The 24,520-nt window shown below is 48.2% G+C and overlaps 3 protein-coding genes across 4 annotated transcripts; 2 read left to right on the top strand and 1 right to left on the bottom strand.

Annotated features, from left to right (window-relative positions):
- Positions 1–12,823: 12,823 nt before the first annotated feature.
- On the top strand, positions 12,824–15,799 carry LOC127307182 (probable protein phosphatase 2C 16). Of its 2 annotated transcripts, none has more exons than XM_051337896.2 (4): positions 12,824–14,123; positions 14,244–14,313; positions 15,006–15,111; positions 15,235–15,799. In XM_051337896.2, the coding sequence occupies exons 1-4, from the start codon at positions 13,914–13,916 to the stop codon at positions 15,266–15,268; spliced, it is 420 nt and encodes a 139-aa protein (XP_051193856.1). In that variant the 5' UTR covers positions 12,824–13,913; the 3' UTR covers positions 15,269–15,799. The 2 variants fall into 2 exon arrangements, with proteins under 2 accessions (XP_051193856.1, XP_051193855.1); XM_051337895.2 differs by having other exon boundaries at positions 12,838–14,123; positions 15,257–15,799.
- Positions 15,360–18,416, top strand: LOC127307183 (probable protein phosphatase 2C 21; the record flags this gene model as incomplete). The annotated part of the gene is made up of 7 exons (XM_071822320.1): positions 15,360–15,392; positions 16,173–16,283; positions 16,405–16,579; positions 16,662–16,738; positions 16,826–16,878; positions 17,524–17,578; positions 17,844–18,416. Coding segments are annotated over 7 exons (867 nt in total), but the record flags the coding sequence as incomplete, so codon positions are not given.
- A 387-nt stretch (positions 18,417–18,803) lies between these two features.
- Positions 18,804–23,688, bottom strand: LOC139832813 (uncharacterized). The gene is made up of 2 exons (XM_071822750.1): positions 20,310–23,688; positions 18,804–19,904 (listed from the first exon to the last, which is right to left on the bottom strand). Exons 1-2 carry the CDS (start codon positions 23,061–23,063, stop codon positions 18,843–18,845), a joined length of 3,816 nt encoding a protein of 1,271 aa, XP_071678851.1. The 5' UTR covers positions 23,064–23,688; the 3' UTR covers positions 18,804–18,842.
- Positions 23,689–24,520: the final 832 nt, after the last annotated feature.

Below are 24,520 nucleotides of genomic sequence, written 5' to 3'. Positions count from 1 at the left end.
AGCAGGCCGAGCGCTGGTGATGGGCATTGGCATCGCATGCCCGAAGTAGTCTGCGGATCGAGCGAGGAAGTCGTCATGCCCGCTGGTGATGGGCATTGGCATCGCATGCCCGAAGTAGTCTGCGGATCGAGCGAGGAAGTCGTCATGCCCGCTGGAGTCGGCGCCGAGGGTCAGGAAGCTGGTGCGGCTGGTCGAAGGCGCGGCGTAGTAGCCGTTCGAGGGCGCGGAGGAGTAGCCGTGCCCGTGCGACGAGCCAGCGCGGTTGCCGTCGCCGTACTGGAAGGCTGGAGGAGCGAAGCCGGACGACGAGGGCGTGCCGTTTCCGTAGGGGAAAGCTGGCGCGGCGAGCATGACGGGGGCCGATGTCGTTGTCGGATACACCTCCCCTGCGATGTTGACGCCGAGGGCGGGGCCCGAGGAGGCCGCGCCGCCGTGGTAGACGAGGCCGGCGTGGGGTGGCGCGGAGTAGTAGGCGGTCGAGGGCGGCGCGGTGAAGCGGACGGGGCGCGATGTGGCCACGGCGTTGTTGAGGCCGAGGGTGGTGGAGCCCGAGGAGGCCGCGCCGCCGTGGTAGACGAGGCCGGCGTACGGGGGCGCGGAGTAGTAGCCGGCGTAGGAGGGCGCGGTGGCGAAGAGGAAGGGGGGCGATGCCACGGCGGTGTTGAGGCCGTGGGTGGAGCTCGAGGAGGACGCGTCGCCTTGGTAGACGAGGCCGCCGTAGGGGGGCGCGGAGTAGTAGCCAGCGTAGGAGGGTGAGGGGGCGAAGGGGACGGCGGGCGATGTGGCCATGGCGGCGTTGAGGCCGAGGGCGGAGCCCGAGGAGGACGCGCCGCCGTCGTAGGGGGGCGCGGGCGCGGAGTCGACCTCCCCGTTGATGATGGCGTCGGCGGGCGCGGTGGTGTGGTGGGTGCTCGAGCCTGCACCGGCCGTCATGCCGCCAGCGAGGAACTTGGCGGCCCGCGCGTCGAGGATGTTCTTCTGACTCATGGTGGCGCGCGGCTGGAGATGACGGAGATGGCTTGCTGCGGTGGAGAGAGACGGGCATATATATACCGAGCGACACGCGCCTGCGTTCGCTGCTTCTGCTTGCGCTAACTCGTTTGGGTATGTCGGTTCCCAACACCATGGTACCATATGCTATGCTAGGAGCCTACTCTACGATGGTCTATGAATCTAGGCACTAGTTAGAGTATCAATGAGATCATGGAAAGTACTCCTACTCCGGCCTCCGGACAAGAGTTTCGCTCGCAACTCCTACTTAGAGCATCTCCACTCGTTGGAGGCCCCCGGGCTGAATTTCGGACGAAATTAGCTCCGGATTGGATCAATTTTTGGCATGAGGGGCAACAAACTTCCAACCATGTGCACCCCACGCCGAGCTGCTCATGAGGTGTTCGACGATGGACAATGCCGGCTACGACCTCGCCCACGCTGGTCTCGCTGGCCTCGACATCCTGCACCTCGCCTCCGCCGGCCAGCCACGACCAGCCTGGCCACGACTTCGCCCGCGCTGGCCTCGCTTGGCCTCGACCTACCGCGCCTCCGCGGGCTCGAGGGCGCCACGGCCTCGCCTCGCTCAGGACGTGAGCAGGTGGGTGTGCGGGGGCCAGCCGAGTGAGAAGAACGGTGCTGACCAAGTGAGGAGAGCGGGCGGCCGCTGGTGGTGCGGCGGCGAGCTGGGACGGCCTCGCCGGGCGCGGAGGCGTGCAGGCGTGGCCGGCGGCGCGGATGGAAGAGGCCCAGCCTCGACGCCCGGCAGCGGGAAGAGACCGGCGGGGACCGGGCGCCCGCCGCCGATGGCGTCAACGAAGGCGGAGTGGCGTGAGGGGCGGCGTGGCCGGAGGGTCGGGAGGGTGGGGCGGTGGGTCGGCTTGGCCGGTGGCCGGCGGGGCGGGAGAGCCAGGGCGTGGTCGGCGTGGCCGGTGGCGTCGGGGAGAGAGAAAGGATGGGAGAGAGAGAGGTGGGTGGGGGACCCGTGTTTATTCTCTATCCTTCACTGACAGTGGCCCAGCGTGCGTGATTCGCTCCATCCGGAGCCCCCGGGAAGACCCCGGGGAACCGGGGTTGGAGTGGGGAGTCCGGATGAAGTAAGCTCAAATCCGGACAAAACGAGGAACCCGGGGCCTGACTGGACCGTTTTTTGCCGTCCGGTCGTGGGGGGACTTCTCGGGGAGACGAGTGGGGATGCTCTTAGCCGTTGTTGGTTCCATTTATGGAATATTGGCAGCCGATTGGGTTTGCAGACACTTTGCGTCATCCATGCATGGGCCCATGGGATGACTTGGAAGCATGCGACGCTCATTTGGCACCCTGACAAGTTACTAGTGACAACTAACCTGGCCAAGTACACAATGCAATAATCTCAATTTTCCTTTCGCTCTTGTTTTGTTTGCAAAGTAATCCATCCTTCTTCAAATCACCACTCCCAAACACAAACCCATGCTGCTTGATCTCCATCTATCGAGTGGACGACGGACAACTCTCCTCCCTGCCGTCAGGCGACCTGAGGCGTTAACGGTGAGGGCCGCGCGGCGCATGGACAGCTAGCTTGGTGGCGTTCCACGCTGGCGGTGCGATCACACGGAGAAGATGTGGCCACTCTAGCTGTTGGTTGTTGTTCGCAATGGCGTTAAGGAGTTGCTGCCTAGTGGGCTCCTCCGGCGGATGTATGCAACCCTTCTTGCCCATATCCGGCCATCCAAGCAATGGAAATGGCTAGTAGGTATAGGAGAGTGTTGCGGTGGTGGAGCTTGGTGTGGTGGATGTGATCCTCGAAGAAGCAGCGACAAGGAGGTGTTGCGGTGGCGACATTGTGGCTCAGTGGTGGCGGCTTTGATGTGCTTAGTGAAGATCCGGTGTGTGAGGGGATTGGGCTTTGACCGTCATTTCTTTTCCTGTTTTCTGTTTTTTCTGATTTCTTTTTTCTAGTATGAACAACTTCAAAAACTGAATAATTTTTTAAATCCAAATAATTTAAATTTGTTAATGTTTTCATAACAGATCAATTTTCAATTTTGAACTTTTTTAAAAATTTAAACATCTAAAAATCCGAACAATTTTTCTACTCCCTCCGGTTCATATTAATGGACTCTAATATGGATGTATCTAGACATATTTTAGTTCTAGATACATCCATATTGAAGTCAATTAATATGAATAAATGTTAATATGAATCGGAGTAGTTCGAACATTTTTCTAATTTTAACATTTTCTAATCTAAACATTTTTCTAGTTTCAACATTTTTTGAAATCTGATTTTTTATTTGAATAGTTTTCCAATTTAACATTTATTCAAAATAAAAAGCACTTGAAAACTGAGAAACCAACCAACGATCGAGTAGGGAACAACCGCTGATAGTGCGACCGCGTAGGTAAATGGGCCTGGCCCAGATCATGTTCGCTTAAGCGATGTGGTATGGTTGGATGGCTTAATGTGATGTATATGTGCACGTGGGTTGGCTTCACTTGTAGTATCCGATAAGCCCCCGATTAGTACCTTTAATGAGACGGCTGATCTTGAGATGTTGATGCAGTTGGCCTTGCTCCTGGATGAACATGCCTGATGAGCCTGATGTCTTCATTGACCTGGATGGAAGGTCTTGTGGGCGCCAATGATCCGGATGCTAGGTATTTAAAGGCTCCGTACGATCTGATGAACAGGTGGTGGAAATCTTTTTTTTTTTTTTTTTTTTTTCGAGAGTACGCGACCGCGTACCATACTTTTATAGAAGGCTGAAAAATAATTACAAGAGAGGCCTACAACAAGCCGCAGGCCTCGGGTCTCCAAGAACACACACACGACTATAGCTACTACTCACTAACCATTGTCAAAAACTCCTCTCCCCTCCCTATGAGCAGCTCTAAGCATTCTGTACTCTACCAGGACCCGAGAGGCCACTCCCCTAGCATTCGTTTGCCGTTGCACATTGTTGAAACAGTAGGCGTTTCTGTTTTTCCAAATCGCATAGCTAACCGTGCATACCAGGCCATCAAACCACCTCCTGTTCTTGTCTCTGAATCTTTGGCGCTCCCTGGTCCACCAGTCTTGGAGGGTACTGTCAAGTGTAGGGATAGAAAACTGAACTCTGAGCTCCTGTTGACAGTAATGCCAAACCTCTCGGGCGCAAACACATTGCATGAGGATGTGCTCGGCCGTATCCTCCTCCTGAAGGCAAAGGTAGCAGGGTGAGGAAGCATTCTGAAGTCCATGCCTCGCACGCCGATCAGATGTCCAGATCCTATGTTGAGCTGCCAACCAGCAAAAAAGCTTGCTCTTGGGCGCAGCCTTGCAGCGCCAGATTGCTTCAGCCAGGACGAATCTGATGCTCCCCTGCGAGAACATGTGATACGCCGATGCCGCAGTGTAAACCCCCGAAGCCGTCCAGGGCCAGATAAACCTGTCTGGCGTGTTGCAGTTCCGCCTAACCGAATTTACAGCAGCCCAAAGTCTGACACATTCCCTGGCACCTAGGGTTGCCACACACCCTTGGATATCTAGCATCCACCTGTTATTTTGCATGGCTTGCTCGACAGTCCTTGCGTTGCGAGCACGCTGCAGCACATACATCGTAATGCCTGGGGCGATCTCTGCAGCCGTTCTCCCAAGAATCCAACGATCAACCCAGAACAAGACCTTCCTTCCGTCTCCAACCTCAATACGAATCAAACTGTCAAAAGCAGCCCGAGCCTTCTCATCCTTAAGCATTGGCAAGCCTTGCCAAGGTCTGTTGGGGTCTACACGCCTTAGCCACTCCCATCTCAATCTAAGGGCCAGCCCTTGCAAGCGCAAACTTCTGATGCCCAACCCTCCAAACTCCTTGGGCTTACAAACTTGCTCCCAGGCGACTAGACATTGCCCTCCATTAGCTCTCTCCTTGGCCGCCCAAAGGAATCCCCTAAATCGTCTGTCGATTTCTTCAAAGACCCAGACAGGAGCATCCATAACCAGCAGATGATGTATGGGGCGCGCAGACATAACTGCCTGTACCAGAACCAGCCTTCCTTGCTTGTTAATAAGTCCACGCTGCCAGGCAGGCACAATCTTTAGGGCAGCCTCCAGCATTGGCATCCATTGCGCCTTAGTAAGTGGTCGAAGCGCTAACTGTAGCCCCAGGTACTTGATTGGAAACGGAGCTACCTGACACCGCAACACCTCAATCACCATCTGTTGCTCGGCTTCCCCTCCACGGATGAGTGTGGCAGCAGTCTTGCTGTAATTGACGCGCAGCCCCGACGCTTCTCCAAACACCCTCAAGAGCTCCCTTACTGTCACCAGATCCTGGACAGTAGGCTTCACGAAGAGGACCACATCGTCAGCAAAAATGGAAAGCCTCTGAACTTGGGTGCAATTTCCCACCGGCAAGAGTAGCCCCTGATCAGCTGCCCTCCTGAAGATGAGTGTGACAATCTCCATCGCGAGCACAAACAGCTGGGGTGACAGAGGGTCGCCCTGACGCAATCCCCTTGCATGCGCTATCTTCCTCCCCGGGCTCCCATTAACAAGAACCTTTGTACTGGCTGTACGAAGAGCAATCGCTGTCCATTTGATCCAGATATCTGGGAAGCCCATTGTTCTCAAGATTTCCAACAGAAAGCCCCAGGAAACAGAGTCAAATGCACGGGAAATATCCAATTTCAGCAACACTCCCTCCTCCTTTCGGCTATTTATCTTCCTTGCGAGCTGGCGAACTAGGATGAAGTTGTCATGCAGGTTACGACCCTTGATGAAGGCAGACTGATTACTGCTGACCAGCAACTCCAATTTCGGCCTAAGGCGATTCGACATAAGCTTCGAGAATAGCTTCGCAAAACTGTGCACCAAGCTTATGGGTCGAAAATCGCACACTTCCTGTGCATCAGTTTTCTTGGGCACCAACGTGATCAGAGCTCTGTTAAGCTTCCCAAAACCACGACCATCTCCCACAAAGAGCTTGAGAACCGCAGCCATAACCTCATTTTTGATCGTACTCCAAGCTCGATGGTAGAAGGCACCAACGAAGCCGTCCGGGCCAGGCGCTTTGTCCGCCGGTAGCTCCTTGATCACCTGCCAGACCTCTTCTTCAGAGAAAATGTTTCCCAGGTCTTGCAAGTGTTCAGACATATCGGCCAGGCCTAATGCCTGTAAGTCGAGAGTGAAGTCCCTGTTCTGAACTTGTCCAAGCAGTCCTCTGTAAGCGTCATCAAACAGGTTCTGGATTGCACTCTGATCCGTAATGAGCTCGTCATTGTGTTTAATGCTGGGTATGAAGTTTCGAGCTCTCCTGCCATTTGCCACCGCATGGAAAAGTCTTGTGTTGGCATCGCCCTCCTTGAGCCATCTAACCCTCGATCGCTGCCTGGCCATTGTTCTTTCCAAAGACGACAGTCCCAAAACTGTTTGTTTGAGCGTTCTCCGCAGCCACCATTCTCCAGGCGTCAACAGCCGACTGTCCTGGGCCTTGTCAAAACAGTGGATCAAGATATTTGCCATCGCAATCTGCAACTTCAGGTTCCCTATCTTGCTGTCGCTCCATGATTGGAGGTGCTTTGCTAGGTTTCTGAAGCATTCATCCAAGCGAGAAAAAGGGTCCACAACACTGTCCCGACATTTCCAACCCTCCTTTACTGCCTCCTGGAAACCATCAAGTTTGAGCCAGAAGAGTTCGAAGCGAAACCTCCTCTTGGGGTAATGGCTGGCGTTCATCGACAGGTGAAGCGGAGCATGATCCGAGACAGATGAGGAGATGGCTTGCAGCAAAGAATTGGGGTAGCTCATCTCCCAATCGATTGAAACCAGTGCTCTGTCAAGCTTGGACAGCGTCGGCGCCCGACGCTCATTACTCCAAGTGAACCTCCTCCCATGCATGAACACTTCCTTCAGCTCCTCAGAACTGACGAAATCCCTAAAGCGAGCCATAACGCCATGGTGAAGATTAGAGTTGTTCTTTTCGGAAGCATGTAGTATCATGTTAAAATCGCCGATGACTAGCCACGCCCCAGGACAGAGAGATCTTCTGACCGAAAGTTCAGTCAGGAACTGACGTTTCTCCGCTTCCTGCTGTGGCCCATAGACCACAGTGAGCCACCAAGCTTCCCCTCCTCTAGTGTGCACCTCCCCAGTTATAGAGTACGTATCATGCGAGATGGACGACACAGCAACCACATCGGAGTTCCAGGCTAACAAAATGCCCCCCCCTGGTCTCCTCCGCCGGCAAGTAGTCAAAGCCATCAAAAGATGGCCCCAAGCATTGATTAACTATGAACGAGTCAATTACAGCCATCTTAGTCTCCTGAAAACACACCAAATTGACTCACAGCGAGTCAACTACCTCCCTAACAGAATCCCGTTTGGCTGGATCATTCAGCCCTCTCGGGTTCCAACATAGCAGCTCCGGGTTTATATCCATAAGGACGATCGGGACCTCTCCTCCTAAGCTATGTGCTTAAGCACACACGCTTATCTCCACCGCGCCCTGGCGCGCCAGGTCTTGTGCGCTCGGCATTGTCTTCCCAAACACAGACGCCAGAACCTTGATGTGCTGCTCCCGAATTGGAGAATCGAAAAGGAGCTTGAACTCCTGCAGGGCGTCCTCGTCCACGTTAAGATCCGCCTGGGTGATGCCCAACGCTTTTAGGAGCACAGCCTCTGCCGCTGTTGCCTTCCTGGGTTGCTTGGCGACCGGAGCTACCGGAGTTACCGCCGCGGAACTGCTCCTAGTGCATCTACGCGGAGTGAAAGGCTCAGCATCCGAGCGTAGGGCCGAAGAAGCTTGGACCTCGCGAAGCAACGGTGGTGCTAGCGCTTTTAGAATTCGAGCACAAAACGCTTTCATTCTCCCCAGAGCAACGATCTCCGCATCCTTCATGCCCCCACCGGCGGCAACGCGATCCTTTAAAACGAGCTGCATGGCACTGTTGGGCCCAGTATAGGACGGCTCAGGCGATTGACCACACGTTTCCTCGCTCCCGGCAGTTCTCTCCATATCCACCGGAGGGCAGGCCGTCCCCGATCGGACTTGGTCTGGGCTGGGCCTCACTGGATCCTGGGCTTCCTCTTCCTCCTGCGCTGTCAGCGAAATCTGAATATAACCCTCAAGATTTCCCGCGCCGTCCGTACGACGATCATCCTCCACGCCCAAGATCGCATCAGATTCCTCCTCCGTAGGTGCAGTGCCCGAGTCAGCAGTGGAGCACGAGTCAGTCGAGACGGACTGACCAGTTCCAACCTGCTCCCGATGCACCACGTCCACCGGACCAGCCTGAACCGCTGGCACCACATCCAGCGCCCCACCCGACAACGCCTTCTCAGTCACCAGAGTGGGTCCCTGCACACCCTGCAACACTGGCTGGGCAGCATCCACTTTGGGATCCTCCTTGTCTGGCGAAAGCTCCTTTGCCAAAGTCACTTCTGTCGGAAGGGGCGGAGCGGCTACCAACGTGTCGATTGACTGCGGCACCAGGTTTGAATCGCTCCTCCTCTGACCAGGACCATCCATGGGCGGAAGCTGCCAACCAACTGGCACCGCAGCTGCCACCAGACAGTAGGACCGTTGATGACCGGCCGTACGTTGGCGAAACCCTCCGCCGCCGCGATTGTCCGGCACCCCGGGGCGCCATGGCAGCCGCCGCGAGGTCGTGCTGTCCCAGTTCCCACCGAAACCCCCCGGCGGACTAGGCAGCCCTTGATCGCTTACCGGAGAAGACGGCCGCATGAACATCTCCGGGTCCTGCTCCTCAACAACGCTGTCAACGTGTATCAGCACTTTGTACCTCAGCATCTTCTTCGCCGTAGCCGGCCTCACCGGCGGCGTACTCCGAGAGTCCTCTGAGCACCCCCTTGCCGGCGAAGGGGTCTCCTCTCCCACCTCCTCCGGTTCAGGTACCACCAGCACCATGGCTGGCGGAATCCTCTCCACATCAGCAGTCCAACCCGACGCCTTGAACAGAGCAAGGTTGGCTCTGGATGCCGTCTCCGGCGCGACCTCCGCCAACGCACACGAAGAGCCCAGCAGACTTTGCACTACCTCCCTGTCCCAGGCATGCGGCGGGATGCCTTCCACTACCAGTTGGACCTTGGCTCTCCAGGACTCCATGGTGGCTTGTGCCTGCCTCGTCCACTTTCTAAGGAACAGCTGAAACCCCCGGTGATGGAGCCTTCCAGCCGATGCACGGTCCCTGAACTCAGCCGAAGCGAAAACGATGATGAAGTCCTCCGGTTGAAAGGGGTGCACTGAGAAGCCATCACGAGGAATCCCCTTTTGCTGCACCAGTGCCTCCTTAACCTGTGCACAGTTCACCTCCGGTCGATTCCCCCCAACATGCGCGACCATGGCAAACTGGAGGCGCCGCTCGAGATCTACCATTCCTTGAGATCGCCGCACGACACACACCGGCACGCCATCTTCCTCCATAGCCAAACCCTGCACCTCCCCACCCAAGGTGCCTCCTACTGCAGAGCGGGGTTGCCGCCACGCCGGCGTGGTGCACAGCAAGTTCGGCTCCTGTTCACAGCGCGCCAGCTTGGCTAGCGCTTGCCTCCGCAGATCTTCCTCCTCCGCACTTGGGCTACGCGGACGCTTGCAGTCCGCCGCCGCGTGCCCGGAGTTGCTGCACCTGAGACAGATGATGTCAAAGGTGCAGTCTTTCTTCTTGTGACCTGGCCTGCCGCACTTGAAACAGAGCCCCCACCACGGCGACCCTTCCGGAGACGAAGAGCGCCGCCCAGCAGTCTCCGCCGCCAGGCGCTCCGCCTCACGACGGCGCTGCTCAGCCTTGCGGCGCCGCCATTTCGCCTTCCTGGAAGGCTCCGGCTGTAGCCACTCCAGCCTGTCTTGGATCCTGCCACGACTCGGTGCAACCTCCGCCGCCGCCCTCTGCTCTTCCGCGGAAGAAGCCGGCGACGACGGACGATCAGAAGCAGGGGAGAGCCCCAGCCCAGACACCACCGGCCGGGCGCTGCTGCTCGCGGAGGAGGCCGATCCAGGGCTCACCGGCTGCCAGCGCAGGCCTCTGCCGGCGCTAGCATGTCCGGCCCCAGATCCGGCCGAGTTGTTCCCCGCCATGGCGCGTGCAACCGACGAGGGCACGAGAAGCAGGGGGTATGAATCCCCTTGAGAAAGCGATGTAGGTGGTGGAAATCCAAGACCCGGATGATTGCTTCCTTGGCGCCTTCTTGGCTCCAATGTGTAAATGACATGCCCGGTAGATCTTGGAACTCTTGTGAACGTGGCAACTTTGATTTCAGCATTCCGGATGTAGATGATCCTCATGAGTCGTTGGAAAAAGTTCCGCTTCTTCTTCTATTTTTTGTGGTAGGGGTTTGTGTATGACTATTCTGATGCTCATATTTTATTATATTTTATTCAGATTTTTTGTGCCTATGTGGCCCAAAAATAATTATTTGTATAACTATTATATTGCAAACAATTTGTAAAATATGCAAATATTGATCGAGTTATGTTGGACAAATAAATCAACGCTTAAAATGAGATGATGACTAAGGGCATGTTTGGATTGAAGCACGCCACATGCCACAATCTCTTAGGACATGTGCAATGGTTGCATGCCACAATTTCTTAGGATATGTGCAAGGGTTGATAAGACATGTCTTACCTTACCCTGTCACGTAACCTTGATATAATGATCAAATAAAATGTGTAATGAGTCATTTTTAGTCTTATCACTACAAGCAAGATATCCAAATATGTGGTGAGAGAGATTGTGCTCAGAGGTCATCTCATAATTAAGAGAAGATAAATCTTTTTTTTTTATTCTGTTTCATCTACCTCATTGTTTATCCTACGTGTCACTGATAAGATATCATCCTTGTACATGCCCTTAGCTCTCTACCTCACATGTCATACTCACTCTGGCCCTAAATAATTGTCATGTGCCCAGTAAATATAGATTTATTTTAGCCTAGCTATATTTTTTCTAAATATGCAAAACTACTTAAGGCCAGAGGGTGCACACATGATATAACTCTTCACACAAGTATGTTGAGCAATTTGCGCACTACAAATGTTGTGACGTGCCACAAGTTTGGAAAAAGAAGTGTGGTATGGATAGGCATCAAGCAAACAAGCAGTAAGAAATAAAGATGGCAAATCACCTTACAAATAGGCGCTACATATATATATGTTCTTTTGTAATTGGTTACACATATATAAATACGATTGATGAAAAGTCAGTTCCGCTTTTTTTGTGTGGTTAGGGTTTAGACGGTAGGGTTTATACTTTAGAGTATGATGTAATCATGACTGTTCCAATGCTCATATTTTATTTGGATTTTCTATACCTAAGTTACAAGAAAATGGTTACTATTTCTTAAAACAATCAATCACATAATTTCTAAAAACATGTAAAGATTGATGGAGTTTCGTTGGACAATGAATCAACACTTAGGGTTACAGACTAACAAATAATGTTCGACAATCAACTTAAAAGAAGACGCTTCAAATCGTGACCCATAAGTGCAGCATCATAAGTAAAGCATATTGAGATTGTAGTTGAGTCTGCACCAAGGTTTCTTTTCTCGACCGGTATTTTCGAGATTTCGTCCAAAAATGAATCTCTAGGTCCCTAAAATGGGCCTGGCTGTCATCCAAATAAATTTGGCACACAATTTAATTAGACCCTCTCAGCCTGCAAATTACAAGCGTTGTAACTCGTAACCCTAGCCTACATATCGCCTTAGCCCACTCACGTAGCCCTAAACCTTTCTCCCATTCGTCCACTCCACTCTGGCACTTCTTCTTCCCACTTTGTGGTATTTCCCAGAAAACTGATGTGGCAGAAAGTTTGGGTCAATCATTCGCAAGGTTCTTGAAACTCAAAAATACATGAAGTAAGGGTTTCTTTCTTCCGATTCCCTGTATCTTTATTTTTTGTTTGTTTGCTGCTGTTCCTAGATCATCATAAGTCTATTGAGTTGTATCCAAAGGCCCTCTTCGTGTATTTGGTCTCTCTTTTGTGATGATTCTAGTAGTGTTTGGTCTCTCTCATGATGGGATTTTACTGAAGTTAGCTACTCTCTCTCTCTCTTCATTAGTGATTCTACGAATACTTGTTGATCTCTCACATGAGATTCTACCTTAAGGTCTCTCCCTCGTGATATTATTGGGACGGTGGTTTGGGACGGTGAAAGCAAACTGATTTTCACCGGGTGGCTGATGTGCGTTTGTATCAAGGTTTTTTTTCTTATTCCCTAAAAAATATCGGTGGGCACTGGTATTACCGGTTACCAAAAATACAAGGAGAAATACCATTCGAGTTTTTTTTCAACTAAAATTCAAATGTTATCTAGAATTTATCAATATCCGTCAAATTTGAGTAGATTACACACATTTTGGTAAATACCGACTAGTAAAATTTTATTATACTAGTACGTACCAAGAAATCGTTTACCAGCGAGATTTAGGAAATTTTGTTCCAGAAAAAAAACCTTATTAGTGGATAGTGCAGGTCCTGCTGGCGGCAGAGACGAACATGTGGCGACGGACCTTCGAGGGAGAAGTCGGGGTGGCAGCAAATCGACGAAGGAAGAGCGTTTGGGAGGGCGATGCGCTGAGGCGACGCGGGAGTGACGCTGGCCACGGGATTGAGGCAGGTGAACTGAACTGAACCTTGGTGTGTGCCTTCCCCCCCGCGGCGGTTAGACTCTTTCACCCTCATCTCCAACGATGGTGTTCCTTCTTCTCTCTGTTCCGGCAACAACATTGCTTCGAGCCTGGTTGAAATCGACCGTTGGTACGGGTGCTCGGAACATAGCACCGCATAAAAGAAGAAACTCGGGACAAATAAGTTTTCAGAATCATCTTGTTTTTCGTATTTTTAGAATCTGGGCTGAGGTAGGAGAAGGGCAAGTGGGTTAGACTTGGACCAGGTTGTACAAGTAGCAAGGTGAAGCCGTCCATGTTCAGTGGAGAGAAGAAGGCCCAATTTCCCGATTGTTGGCTCTCGATCTCTCTCTTCTATAGGAAAAGGCTTTGGTAAAAGAAAAGCGTCTGCTCGCCTTCTCCGGCGGCGCCGCGGCGGTAGGAAAGGAGGCGGGTTCCGGCGGTTCTCCTATGAGGAGGAGGCTGGGGCACGCTATGTTCCGCAGCCACCTTGTGCGCGGGATTTATCTGAGCTCAGGCCAAGGCTAGGAGGGTTGGGGGTGGCCAGCGTGAGCAGAAGCAACCGGGCAAGCAACGGCAAGTGGAGTCGACGGCGAGGGCAAGCGCGGGGATTCCGTGGAGCTAGAGCAGGGAAATCTCCATCCGGCCGGGCGCCGGAGATTTCGGGATGGAGGGTTTCCGCTGGAGCGGGCGGCGAACAAGCGGCGGTCGACGGCGGCGACGGGTGCGGGGATCCGTTGATTCTGCTCCGACGGCCTCCTCCTTCCCCGCTCCGCGCAGATCAAGGCGACTCCGGCGGCGCGACCCCTGCGCGCGGTGGCCGCTGAGCCATGGCGCCGCCGCAGTCCAAAATGGTCCAAGAGCCGAAGAGACCCAGACAACATAATCTCATCCAAAATGGTAAGGAGGTGAGTAGTTTGTAGACGACGGCGACGGCAAACGAGCTCGCCCTGCTGTGCCTATCGGGCGCACAGAGAGGCTGCAAAACGCAGGCTGGAACCAGAACCAGAACCAGAACCAGGGCACGGGCTTGTGGGGTTACCTGAATAATGCAATCTTCTCATGTAACACAAGCATCCTAGAATGCACTCTATCCACCCAGGCTCTGTGAATCCAAGCATACGAGTTAACCCTGCTTACGAAATGCTTTACTTATGCTCTGCAAATAGTTATGCTTTCCTTTCTGCAAATGTAGTTCTAGCTGTTCATGCAGTAACATGATGAAGCCAGCCGCTTAACTATGTTTAAGCCATGATTTCTGGCATGTAATGCAGCCATGTCTGAGAATTTCAGTATTCTTGTTCTCCTAGTTTTTCTATGGACCATTTCTGTACTATTGAATTCACACTTAAATCTTTCAGGAAAGCAAACCTTGCGATGGGTCAAGGTCTATCTAATATAGAGGCGTGGCAACTAAAATGGAACACACCACAGTCTATATCCAAGTATACTGAAAGACAAGAGAATGTCAGAATCAAGTATGCTCTGTCATCTATGCAAGGATTGTGCCCATACATGGAAGATGCTGTGAGTAACAATGCACTACTTTGTACAATTCTTGGGATGTTGTACACAAATATAATGATCGGTAGGCAGGAATTTGTGGTGAAATCCTAATGTTGATTTTTTTTCTCTTACTGTTTTCAGCATGCAGCTATCCCGGATCTAGATGGTGCAAGGACGACATCATTCTTTGGTGTTTATGATGGCCATGGAGGTTTGATCTTCATTTCTGATCTTTTTATGACAAGCCGAAACCTCTCATCCGTACCATAACTGACCACTTCATGCTTTGACTAAAATATCGTAAATTACATAGTTCTGTGGAAAATAAATGTCATGTGTGTCAGTATGTCAGTGTGTCTGTGTGTCTATGCGTGTGTATGTATGTATAACATTATTGAATACATGCTATGAACAGTTCCAGTTTATGTTGTAATTTTCAGCTGTCAATAGATTACATATCTGTACCGAACATTTCTTCAATGCTGCTAGAGTTTAACATACATGATCTCCTGGGGAGGTACATGATCAACTTATGGCATCGATTCTTTGTGGGATACTGCAGATATAATGTGAATTGTGCAGAATTAATACTTCCGATGGAACAAAATTATCATGAGTTCTAGTTCTGATTATTGTATTATGAAGTGTTCTGAGTTGTGAGAAATAATCAGAACATTCCTTGATCTTTGCTGAAAGTGGAGCGGTGTATATTATCACCGTGTGGACTGTTGGCTGTACCATTTCTTTCCAGTGATACCAATATCGAAGTGATATTCAACTAGTGGTGTTCATCACATTCTTTTGAATATAAGCTTATTTGCACATTCTACTGATTCCCCATTCTTGTTCTTTTATATACTTATATATGAAATGCCAGATTGAGCTATATATTTTCTGTTTCAGGAGCTAATGTAGCAAAGTATTGTGCGGAAAAAGTTCATACCGAGCTACTGTTAGATGAAGGGTATCCCAACGATCTGGGTAATGCATTGGGGCGCGTATTTTCCAGGTTAGTTAATTGAATCATGTGCTCTACATTTCAGGCAACGTAGCTTTTCTCCCTTTTCAGTAGCCAAAGTTGAATGGGTTGATGCTTACACCTATTTTGTTCATAGCTCTCATGTTCTCATAGAAAATTGTTGGGCATGTTGCAGGTGCAAATCTGAATCTTCATGCTTAATCTTTGCAAAATAGATGTGCAGTTGAAAGAATACGATGAATGGAGGGCGTTAGCTAACCCCCCATCAAACCAATCTGCTAAGTTGCCTCCAGACTCCTGCTTGTGTTCAGGTTTGGTTTCCTCCAAGATGAATATCAAGTAATTAATACTACCTCCGATTCAAGGAATAAGGCGCCCTCGTTTTACGTGTTTTTCGTTTGACTAAGTATTACTTCAAATATATAAAGATTGTTTGTATAAAATCAACATCATTAGAAAGTGCTTTTCAATACGAATCCAACGATACTAATTACATATAATATAACCAAGATTTTGTTGCTCAATTTTTATGGTCAAAGTTCGTCTTGGAATACGCGTGCGCCTTATTCCTTGGGACGGAGGTAGTATGATTTAAGATCAAGCTATTGAAGGAGTTAAGATTGTATCACTTGGATGATATGCATACTATTACCTGTAAAATCGAACTGGAAGGAAGGTGTGATATGGATTATGGAGGATTTATTATACTTTCTTGAGATATGCTTTTCAGTTGGAAGTGGCATATAAATATATTTACATATAGCTCCTCTACCCAATTATTGAGTTGGAAGTTGGAGTAGTTGGTATATGTATTGAGTACCGGGTTTACTGAGTTGGAGGACATCTACTTCTAAGTTCTGGTTGGTCATTGCACCTTGGCTGTTATCATATTCCCAGATTCAAGGTATGAGATGAGAAATAACTCTTTTCATGTGACCGAATTCATCATTCGTTTCTTATATTGGTTTGATTCTTTTATCGAAGTGCACACAGAAAAGTTTTTCTCATAGTGGTCCGCACTGCTTGTTCTTCCGTAAGAGTTAGAACGTTTTATATATATATAATTTAGTTTGGAAACTTTTTCCTTTCAGGGAGCCCCTAAATTTGAAGGAAGCACAGCCTGTGTGGCTCTCATTAGAGGATACGAGATCATTGTTGGAAATGTCAGTGATTCTCGCTGCGTACTCTCAAGGAATGGTCAGGTATAGTGACTGTTTCCTTGTCAAACGTCTAGGTTGATGGCACTTAATTGTCCACTTTTTCTCATAATAAATGCATTCAGTGGGTGTGGGTACCTAAAAATCCTTCTTATTTCATCCGAAGGCAATCGATTTATCCACCGATCACAGACCAAACCTTCCAGAGGAACTTCAGAGAATTGAAAATGCTGGACGACAAGTAATCAAGGATGGGGTCTATTTTAGGTGTTCAGGGCAAGCAGGAGTACCTAAGGGTGGCTATCCTGTTAATGGGATGTTACCCATGTCCAGAGCTATTGGTATAACCTTATCTATTTTCTTTTGGTCAGTTGCGTACTATCTATTTCATTGTGCTTAGCATTTTGCCTACATGCATTTCAGGTGATTTTTACTTCAAGTCGAACGAAACTTTGCTTGCTACGGAACAGGCAGTGACATGTAATCCTGACGTTCGCACTGTAAGTTTGTAATTTAGCTGTGTTAGTGCAGTATAAATTTGTTTCCATGGGTGTGTGTTCTAATGGATAATGCCTTTTTTTTAACAGGAGGCCATAACTCATGATACTGATTTTCTTCTTATAGCAAGTGACGGCATCTGGTTAGTCCTTTTCTAAAAAGTATTGAAGTGGTTGTTTTATTTTACTTCCTTCTAAGTGCATTTTCGTCTAGAATAAATCTACCAAAATGACAGTTGTTCTGCATGCTTGTGTAGCCTTAGGACAGAAGAATATTTCCAGAGCGGTTTGTACAATTTGGTTGAGTTAAATTCGTTGTGGCCTCGACTGATAGCTTCTGAGTTCAAGCTATATCCATCGCATGTGTAGTTCTTCTTTGTGTGGTTTCTTGTACTGGATGACTTGAACATGTGCCAATCCTTACAGTAGCTAGTTATTCACCATGTCCAGATAATTAGTGAATTTTATGGTTTTGTATCTGTTTTACTGAGCTAGTTGGAAACGTATGCCTCATTCATCTTGCATAGCTGGCTTAACAGTGTTACCACTTCATGAAACATTAATACCGGTAAGAATCTTCTGAACTTGTGGAATAATATATCTCATAGTATTCTGTTCAGCTCGGAGAATCCTAAAAATAATACTACAACAATAAACTCGTTTTTTGGTTAAGAACGTTGGATTAACCTCAACTCACAATATCCCATAAGTCATATTTTTTATGCTCCTGTAAATTCATTGATGTTACAATATTCAAATTACATGCCTCTGTTTCCCCCCTCCTTCAGGGATTTTGTGTCAAGTCAGGAAGCTGTTGATTTTGTACAAGAAAAGTTCGCCGGAGTAAGTCTTTTTACCCATTCTTCCTTGTTTTAAAAGTAAAAAAAACAAAAATCCTACTGGTTGACAAGTTCTTATGAAAGACCATGTGTAATGTATCTGCTCATGTACCATATGTATGTCCTGTGCATGATCTGCTGCTATTCCACAGTTCATTGATACCTAAAGCCTTTTAGCTGAAAAGCATAGCAATAGCATTTCTTTTCATTGTATGCTTATGTTGATATAATTGTCACTCATGCTACACATATATGCTGTGTCAACACAGGGGACGTCAGATCTGTGTACCATTTGTGAGGAGCTTCTTGATCATTGCTATAGCTCGAAGGGCAACTCAACGGTGATACTGGTTCAGTTCAGGCATGCCGCCAGGCTTCCTCATCCAGCCCCCGACCTGCCAGTGGCCCACCCAACCGACGGTGGTGGCAGTAGCAACCCATCTTCCAGTGCCGGCATCACTCAAGACACTGGTGCTGACGCCAAGGCCACTACTGACACCAACGCCGAGAACAAGGAAGATGTGTATCCCTCGTGGCTCCATCAACTTAGAGAGCTCCTGGGTTGGGAAGGGTGCAGTGCTATTTGCTTTCCTATTTTGCGAAGACGATCTCGATGTGATGCCACTGTGTAGGGTGACGATACCATGTGTAGGAGTATAGTCGAGCTTACTCTCTCTTGTTGCTGCTTCCTGGGAACTCTTCAGGAGATTTTGTCAGAGAGCCACTTGGAGTAGGATTCAGGCACTTTGTTTTCTCGTTCTGATCTTGGATCGTGAAGATGCTCAATTACCGATGTTCACTGCGTTGAGAATTCCTCTGGTAGCAGTATTATGCCTTGTGAATTCTTGCTCTGATCTTGGATCTTGAAGTTGCGTAGTTGAGCAGTATTTCTGTGAAAGCTCACCTTCTTGAGAGAATTCCTCATTGTTTCTGATCTTACATCCCATTTGTCTGGTGTGCATTTTCTGAGGAAATCAAACTCGCAAATACAATTAGCAGTATTTCTGTGAAAGCTCACCTTCTTGAGAGAATTCCTCATTGTTTCTGATCTTACATCCCATTTGTCTGGTATGCATTTTCTGAGGAAATCAAACTCGCAAATACAATTAGCAGTCCCGCTGGTTTTGGTCGGTTTCACTCGTAGCCAGGTTATTCTTCAAACATGGCGCCAAAAAAAAGTTATTCTTAAACATGCATATTTCTTTCAAGGAATTCAGTCATCAATTTTTTTTTTTTTTTTTTTTTTGAACATAAAAGATTTATTCAACTTATGTGCATTTTACAGAGATAAGCGTGAAAGGTTCCACACTTGTTACAGAAAGGATGTCCTTGCCAGGACATTGACCTGCTTCTGGGCATAAGCATCGAATAACTAAAGAGGCATTGCGAATTTTAAGAGCTAGACGAGCATGATGATCCGCTTTGATATTCCTGCTCCTGTCAATATGGGCTACTTTATTGCAGTGAAAAGATGGAGATGCCTGAATTGCTGCAAGATGAGGCCTGTTTTCCCAGTGTCCTGGAGCGTTGAATACACTTGGAGATGATGCCGTCAATGCTAACACTGAACTGTCGGTGTAAAAGTAAGGGTCTTGAATCTGCAGAAGATCTGCTAGTTTTGTTGCTAGAAGCAAACCAAAAGTCTCTGCCTGTAGAGGTGAGGAAGCTGGTGGAGAGAGCGCTGAAACATGCAGCTGCCGGAGGTGTTGATTGTCAAGCATGTGTATGATGACGCCTAGTCCAGCTCGGCTGGTGTCTTCCCCTGTTTTTCTTTTCCAAGCTGCGTCGCAATAGATAACATTTCCTGTGAAGTAGTCATCATGTTGAACTTGAGTAATTTGAGGAGGTCTTTGGTCTGACTGTTGTGTGTTCTCGTGTCCTTGCTGGCGTGTGGATTTGCTGTCTTCTAAATTGGTTCCCTTGATTATTGCATTTGCTGCTCCATATATCTGAGAAGGTCTGCCTACTTTCCTGCAAAATAAAGCATCGTTTCGTGCTTTCCATAGGCACCACAAGAATGTGTAAAGAGTAGTAACGTTTATTTGTGGATGTTGAGAAGTTAGTAAAGTTTGAATCATATCAGTGACAGATGGATGATGCTTAGCAATAAATTCAATTTTAATAAACCAAGGGTGACAGTACCATGCAGCCTTTGAAAAGGGGCATAAGAACAACATATGCATTTCATCTTCTAGGTTGCCACATCTAGAGCAGTTTTCATTGATGTGCTTTGAGCACCGGCTCGCCCTCTTACCAGTAGGAAGCGCTTTCCTAAGAAGTCTCCATGCAAATGTTTGAACTCTTGGTGCCATCTGTTTGTCTCGCCATACCTGTTTAAGAAGAGATATAACCTGTGGTGGCACAATTTTTGGTCTTTTTCTTGGTGGGAGCTCAAGATTATTATAACATTGTTTATAAGCACTTTTAGGGGAGAACTGACCTGTCGGGGTTAGTTTCCAAATCAAAGTATCCTCTCCATTGGCATTAATGATGGGTGTTTGGAGAATAGCATTTGCAGTTTCAGTACTAAATAGAGAGTTAATCAAGTTTGTGTTCCAAGTTTTATGCCCATGAATCCAAAGGTCTTTTACTTGTGCGGGATAAACAAAAGGTTGCTGTTGTAATATAAGATTATCATAAATGCTTTCCCAACCAGTAAACCAAGGAGAACTCCATATGGAACTATTCCCATCAACAATCTGATATAAAGATGCGGAAACTAAAAGGGGTTTTACCTTAAGAATTGCAGACCAGAAGGCTGATTTAGGCTTATTTGGTTTTGCTCTCCAAATTGAAGTATCTGGATGATACTTGGCCTTGAGGATCTGAGCTAGCTGGCCATGTGGTTCCTTCGCCAATCTCCACGCCGTCGAGAGGATGAGTCCTTGGTTCATTGCCTGCAAATTTCTAATACCAAGACCACCAATATTTTTGTCAATACAAACATCAGCCCATGCCCGTAGGCAAAGACTTCTAGTTGTTTGATCTTCTTGTACACCTGTCCACCAAAAGTTTCTGATAATCGTTGTCAGTTTAGCTAGAAATTTTTTTGAGAAAAGAAGGTTCGACATGTAGTAGACAGGGATAGAGGAGAACACGGATTTTATGAGTGTTAATCTGGCTGCATGCGAAAGGCGATTAGCTTTATAGGTGGAGAGCTTGGATTTGAATTTGTCATAAACAAAGGCATATGCAGCTGATCTTTCTTTGGAGGGAAGGATGATAGGATGGCCTAGATGAGTGAAGGAATTGTCTATGTCTGGAACTGGGAAGAACCTTCGTATATCTTCTTTAACCTGCATAGTAACATTCTTACTGAAAAGAATTCCTGATTTACTCCAGTTTGGAGTTTGACCGGAGTGCTGACAAAAATGATCAATAATTTGGGATATAGTTTGAGCCTCCTGAACGTTAGCTTTGCCACAAATAATTAGGTCGTCTGCAAACATTAAAGAGTGTATAGGTGGGCAATTTGGTCCAAGTAAAATACCTCTGAGTTGATTGGCTTGCAGGGCATCTTGAAGTGCCAGAGATAGTTCATTCACCGCAAAGACAAAAAGATACGGAGACAACGGACATCCCTGCCTGATGCCTCTGGTACTACTAAACTTTGCAAAAGTTTGGCCATTAATGATCACCGAGAAAGTTGGTGAGGAAATACAAGCATGCACAAGATTAATGAAATGATCCTTAAGCCCTTTGCGTGCAAGCGCGGCAACAATGAAGTGCCATTCTACCCTATCAAAAGCTTTGGCAAGATCAATTTTTAACATGAAGTCAAGGCTTTCCCAAGAAGTGAGAGCGAAAGAGTGAGCAATTTCTTGAGCAATTATAATATTATTGCTAATGCGTCTACCTTTAATAAAAGCTTGTTGAGAGGGATGGATATAATCAGGAAGATGTTCTTTCAATCTATTTGCTAAGGATTTTGCAATAATTTTGTAGACTACATTACACAAGCTTATGGGTCTAAAGTCCGAAGGTAGGTGACAAACAAGCTTTTTTGGAATAAGAGCAATATGAGTATCATTAAGATGAGGAGGGAGCACACCTGTAATATAGAAATTCCTTACCACATTTGTTACATCATCTCCAATCCAGGCCCAAGAAGAAGTGTAAAATCCAACGTTAAAACCATCAGGTCCCGGTGAAGCATTTCTCCTCATTTCTTTGAGTATTCCCCAAACCTCCTGCTTATCGGGTACCGAATTGGTGAAGTCTCCAGTGTCTTGCGATAATGTTGTATGTAAGAAGGGTCTGCCATGGTTAGTAGTCGAGGAACAAAAAATGGATTTGAAATAACGAACAAATTCAGTTGCAATATCATCTGGATCATATAAATCATTTCCATGAGCGTTCCTAATAGATACAATGCGGTTTCGACGTTTACGCTTTTGAACAGCATTATGAAAGAAGGCGGTATTCCTGTCACCTTCAGTAGCCCAATGTTTTTTTGCACGTTGCCGATAATATTCCGTGAGCTTGGTCATGTTTTCTTCATATTGTGCTATAAGGCTGACCTCGAGGTTGTGATCCTGTAGCTGTACTGGCTTCATTTGAATCTCTTTGATCTGTTCCTGAATGCAATTAAGCTGCTGCTGGATAGATTTTTTCTTCTTACACCATCTCTTCAGTGTTCCTGCAAGGTTAGTTGTTCTAGCATGGAAGGATTTATTTCTAGTAGCATTCCAAGCATTTTGTGCAACACCTTGAAAGTCATCTTCATAGGTCCACCAATTTTCAAATTTGAATCTAAGATTAGGTCTATGGAAAGTAGATTCAGTTGAGATCAAAATAGGAGCATGATCGCCAATGATGATTGGTAAATTAAAAACATTAGTATTAGGAAAAAGAGTGCACCATTCTGCATTAGCAAGACAACGATCAAGTCTCTCAAAGACAGGGGTAGAAGAGAAACGCTTATTCGTCCAAGTATAAGCCGGACCACTAAAACCTAGATCAAACAAGCCACATTGTTTTACATAGGAATTGAAAGAACGCATACGAGACTTATTTATATTTATAGAGGTGGTGTCTTTATCACACATGATTTCATTCAAGTCTCCAAAACAAACTACCGGCTTGCCAAGATTTTCATGAACAAAATTAGAAACATGATCCCAAATCATTCTAGTGTGACGATGATGGGGATCTCCATAGATACAAGCCAGAACAAAATCAGTATTTGTAGCTTTATCTACAACTATAGCTAAAATCATATGGTGGTTGGAGAACTTAACAGAGACACAAACTTCTTCAGACCAAAGCATCCAGAGCCCACCAGACCGTCCATTGGAAGAAACTACAAAGCTATCAAGTACATTAAAATGAGAGTTGAGTTGGGAAGCATTATACCTAGAGGTCTGAGTTTCAGAGACAAAAGTTACATGGGCACCCGTAGAGTTCATAAACTTGGTAAGGTATTCCATCTTGGTGGAACGGCCGAGATCTTTGCCTGCACCTTGGCAATTCCAGCCTACAAACTTCATGGAGTCTGTAGCTCCTTTGAGGCCGGCGCCACTTGAATTTGGTTGCTGATGATTCCTTCAAACTGTTGATGAAGAAGCTGTGAGGCGCTGGGAGCCACGATTTGTATGAGCAAGGCATATGCCTCGCCTTTGCCGTTGGACGCCGATGTGCTGCAGCCACCGTGCACTTACGTCCGCATCTTCTACTCTCACTTCACCTCTATCTCTTTGCAGGGCACTGAGTTACCTATGTACAAGCACAGGCTCCTCAAGAAAATCCACCGGAGGACAGCCCTAGAACAGTCTGATTGGTGTCTAGGATTCGATTAGGCTTGAGGTAAGGGTTTGTTGGTGAATATGGAAAACGATTGAAAAATAGTTGGAGGATTTGATTGGGAATCGGATGTTTAAGGATTTGGAGAATTTTTTTTTTTTTTGGTCAAAGCTCACAAGAGGAAGAAGTGGGGATTTGGTTTTGGAAAGGAACGGATCTGAAAGAGAGAGACGAACTAGGGAAAGAAGCTTCAGAGAGGAACGGATGTGGGGATAATCTGGCAACAAACCTTAGAGAAGGATTGAGGAAGAAGAAAGAAACGGCATCACGCCATTCGCCGGCATATCGCCATCAATCGCCACGGAGGGCACCCGTCACCTCTGCAAAGCAGACATTCAGTCATCAAATAAAACTCGCAAATACCATTGCCGCGTTTCCAGTAGCGTATGTTTTCCGCGCAGCGCGTATACTCCAATTGTGATCGAAATCTTACCGACGGGCGACGGCAACAACAGTAGCGTAGCTTCCACGGTTGCAATTGGAATCCGACTCTAGCGATTAAACCCACTACGTATTACGAGACCGATATGGTTTCCAATCCTGGAGCCATGGATATATAGGCAGGACTCGACCAGTCCCAGACCCTTCCTCCTCTCGTACCCTAGCTCCTAGACCTAGACTCGATCCCTTCTCTTATCCATCTGGATCAAGCCATGGATCCCTGCAGCTTTGAGCTTATTCCGGGCACTCCTCTCTCCGCCGTCTTCTCAGGCTGCGTCCATCAGTCGACGACGATTGAGTTTGATGACGCCTACCTCCGGGCCATCGGCGCACTTCCTCCACTTGCACCTGTCCGCTTCTCTTCTTCCTCCCCCATCCATCACGCGGCGGCCCTCCACGACTCCATCGAGCTCCCGGCGACGTGCGAGGTGTCCGACTACGATGCTGACATCGACGTCAACCTCCGGGAGATGGAGAAGGACGCCAAGCAGTGGCCCTCGCCAGAGTATCTGAAGACGGTGCAGGGAGGTCTGATGACCAAGTCCAGGCGCGCGGAGCTCGTGTCCTGGATGGACGACTTCACCCGCTACTTCGACCTCGCCCCCGGCACGCTGCACCGCGCCGTCTCCTACGTCGACCGCGTCCTCTCGCAGCGAACCCTGCCGGAGACTGACACGGAGCACCAGCTCCAGCTCCTGGGCGC

The sequence above is a fragment of the Lolium perenne genome, chromosome 6, assembly GCF_019359855.2.
Source record: "Lolium perenne isolate Kyuss_39 chromosome 6, Kyuss_2.0, whole genome shotgun sequence".
NCBI classification, from domain to species: domain Eukaryota; kingdom Viridiplantae; phylum Streptophyta; class Magnoliopsida; order Poales; family Poaceae; genus Lolium; species Lolium perenne.
The sequence above is the reverse complement of the archived record's forward strand: the minus strand, read 5'-3'. Positions and strand labels throughout refer to the sequence as shown.

Bases quoted from the DNA above. Each gene is read 5' to 3' on its own strand.
- LOC127307182 (XM_051337895.2), top strand. From the start codon at position 13,914: ATGGACCATTTCTGTACTATTGAATTCACACTTAAATCTTTCAGGAAA. The intron at 14,314-15,005 runs GTTTGATCTTCA...TTTCTGTTTCAG, and splicing joins TGTTTATGATGGCCATGGAG to GAGCTAATGTAGCAAAGTAT. The intron at 15,112-15,256 runs GTTAGTTAATTG...GGCATGTTGCAG, and splicing joins TTGGGGCGCGTATTTTCCAG to GTGCAAATCTGAATCTTCAT.
- LOC139832813 (XM_071822750.1), bottom strand. From the start codon at position 23,063: ATGAAGTTTGTAGGCTGGAATTGCCAAGGTGCAGGCAAAGATCTCGGC. The intron at 19,905-20,309 runs GTAAAACCCCTT...CTTCTTAAACAG, and splicing joins TCTGGTCTGCAATTCTTAAG to GTATGGCGAGACAAACAGAT.